This window comes from Triticum aestivum, chromosome 6D (assembly GCF_018294505.1).
Source record: "Triticum aestivum cultivar Chinese Spring chromosome 6D, IWGSC CS RefSeq v2.1, whole genome shotgun sequence".
Classification (NCBI taxonomy): Eukaryota; Viridiplantae; Streptophyta; class Magnoliopsida; order Poales; family Poaceae; genus Triticum; species Triticum aestivum.
In genome coordinates, this window is record NC_057811.1 from 393,855,031 (window position 1) to 393,857,501 (window position 2,471).

The 2,471-nt window shown below is 56.4% G+C and overlaps 1 protein-coding gene across 1 annotated transcript; it reads right to left on the reverse strand.

Annotated features, from left to right (window-relative positions):
- Positions 1-880: 880 nt before the first annotated feature.
- LOC123142636 (uncharacterized) lies at positions 881-2,080 on the reverse strand. The gene has a single exon (XM_044561461.1). It carries the CDS (start codon positions 2,078-2,080, stop codon positions 881-883), a length of 1,200 nt encoding a protein of 399 aa, XP_044417396.1.
- Between the last annotated feature and the right edge of the window lie 391 nt (positions 2,081-2,471).

Below are 2,471 nucleotides of genomic sequence, written 5' to 3' on the forward strand. Positions count from 1 at the left end.
GGAACAAAGCTCAACCCACAAGAGATGAGGCCCAGTTCAGAAAGAAGACATCAATCCTTTACTCGCCGTCGTCGATCGCTCGACGTTGCCCTTCTCTCGTCATCGCCATTACCTTGCGTAACCATAGCTCCACTGCGAGTGAAGTAATGGAAGATTGATGAATTTCAAAGCAATCTCATGATAGAGGTTTGATCTATGTCGAAGCAATCTGATATGGAAGATCAATCAATTTCAATTTAGCGACAGCATAACGAGACATACTCCCAAGATTAAAGAGCAGAGCAACTCGTCCCTCCAATGATCGATTCCTTCATGGAACGCGCCTTTTTTTCACGCCGTTTTATAGTTCTCACGCCCTTTTTCATCTATGGACATGTTTTCCCTCTCCTGTTCCATTGGGCTGGGCTAGATCGTTCTTATGGGACGACTATGCGTTATGTTTTCCCATTTTCACTTGTTGACGTTGGATGGTTAGCGAACAGTGAAACGTGAAGGACATCCCTCAGCAGTAGTTTTTAGTACGTTAGAGGATCTCGTTCTCTTCAAACTATCAAGTACATATATACAGTGTTCAAGAAAAAAAAATCAACTACTTCTTCCGATGTAAAATAAGTGTCGCAGTTTTGAACTAAGCTTGATTCAACCTTAGTTCAAACCTGCGATACTTATTGACACATCAACTAAGCTTTTTGGAGATAGTACAACTTTTTTGCTCTTTGAAGGGAATGCCATTTGACTCACTTTATTTAATCAATGATCTGCTCTTTCTATTAAAACATAGCTGGGGGTGGAGGTCATCGTCCCAATACAAAGTTGGATTTGAACTAGTGTATGCTTAACCTAGCTAGGTTGCGCCGCAACTACCGACACGTAGCTGAGCTCAAACTTCGGGCGGGAAAAGCCAGGTTCGAGACCACGGGCCCCACAATCCAGCAACCGACAACGCCGATGTCTCCGAGGGCAGCCGCGCCACTGTCTGCTCTTTCATGTTGTACACACCGGAGTGGAGAAAATCCTGGGGAATATTACGGATTCCGACCAGCTCGCTCATGAAGTAGATGCAGTCTTCTCGAGCTCCCCCGCACGACTGGCCGCCGGCAAGCACCGAGCGTGAGCAGTTCTGGCTGACGAAGAGAGCATGCTCCATCAGTGTGTCGACCCTGCTCCACCGTCCACGGCCGCCGCTCAGGTCCACCGCTTGGAAGACGTCGAAGCGCGTCATGCCGACGGGTTCCACGTCGGCGATCCGTCTCACCAGCAGTAGCCGGCTGCCCGACGGGACGAGGTAGTAGTAGAACTGGTACACCTCTCCATCATCCCTTGGCGCGCCGGGGATGCATTGGACGGACCTGATGCCCTCGTCGCCGACGTCCAGGACATGGAGCTCCGGCTGATGATCGCGTTCTGCGGTGAGGACGTAGAGTTTCCCTCGGAAGGTCGCGATGTCAGCGGCATGGCTGTTCACAGGCGGCGCCCACTCCATGGTCATGGTCCCCTGTGGCCCGCCGGCGAAGACGGTGACGTTCTTGGAGTTCCTCTTGGTTCTGGTCAAGACGGCGACGACGCGACCGGGCACCACCTTGCGGATGTCTCGTAAATTCCGGAGGTCCAGGTGGTCGGGGTTGATCGGAAGAGGGGTGATCTCCCCGGAGAAAGGGTTCATCAGGGAGCACCACCTGCCTTCTTGATGGCCGTGCCTGTGCACCAGGAAGAACATGCTGCCGGTGGACACGCGGTAGGAGACGTCGTGGTAACCGGGGACGGGCAGGCGGCGGACCGTGCCGTCAGAGAGGCTGAGGAAGGTGCCGTCGCGGAAGGCGAACCACGAGAGCAGCGGGGGCGGTGGCTGCAGCTGCACGCTGGAGCGCCACGAGCAGCAGACCGCCCGGAGGTGGACGCGGTCGGAGTGGGACGGCGTGCGCAGGAGCACCAGGCCCAGCAGCTCCGGCGGGAGGTCCGGCCATGGCGATTCCTTGCTTGGCGCAGCGTGCCGAAGCAGCCGCTGGACCCGGGGCGCCATCCCTGCCTTCTTGCTTGGTGCACCGAGGCGGAACCAGAGCCACCGAAGCAGGGCCGCCATCGCCGTCCTGCTAGAAAGCGCTGCCGTCGCCGGCTCCTTCGACGGGAAATTGAAAGAGCGAGACGTGGATTTTGGTGGAGGGGCGTTTGCTTGCGGATATGGGCGTTCGATTGGTCTCCCTTCTCTTCCTCGCATAGATATAGGCTCCGATTCCGGCCATGCCCCCGACGCGCCAACACCATCGCGTATTTCATACGAAGCCGCGAAGCGTAACTGAGGAAGACTAGCTGGCCGCGAGCATCCCGGCCGGGATCCGCGCGTAGCTCCGACGCCATCTTGCTCAGCTCCACCGGCTCCCTCCGTGCATGTCGCCCTCCCTTACGCCGCCACCGCCGCCATATCAGTCCCGCAGGTCAGGTGACCTGCTCCAGGGCGTCTCCTTCGGACACCG

Excerpts from the sequence above, each read along its gene's own strand:
- LOC123142636 (XM_044561461.1), bottom strand. The coding sequence starts at position 2,080 with ATGGCGGCCCTGCTTCGGTGGCTCTGGTTCCGCCTCGGTGCACCAAGC.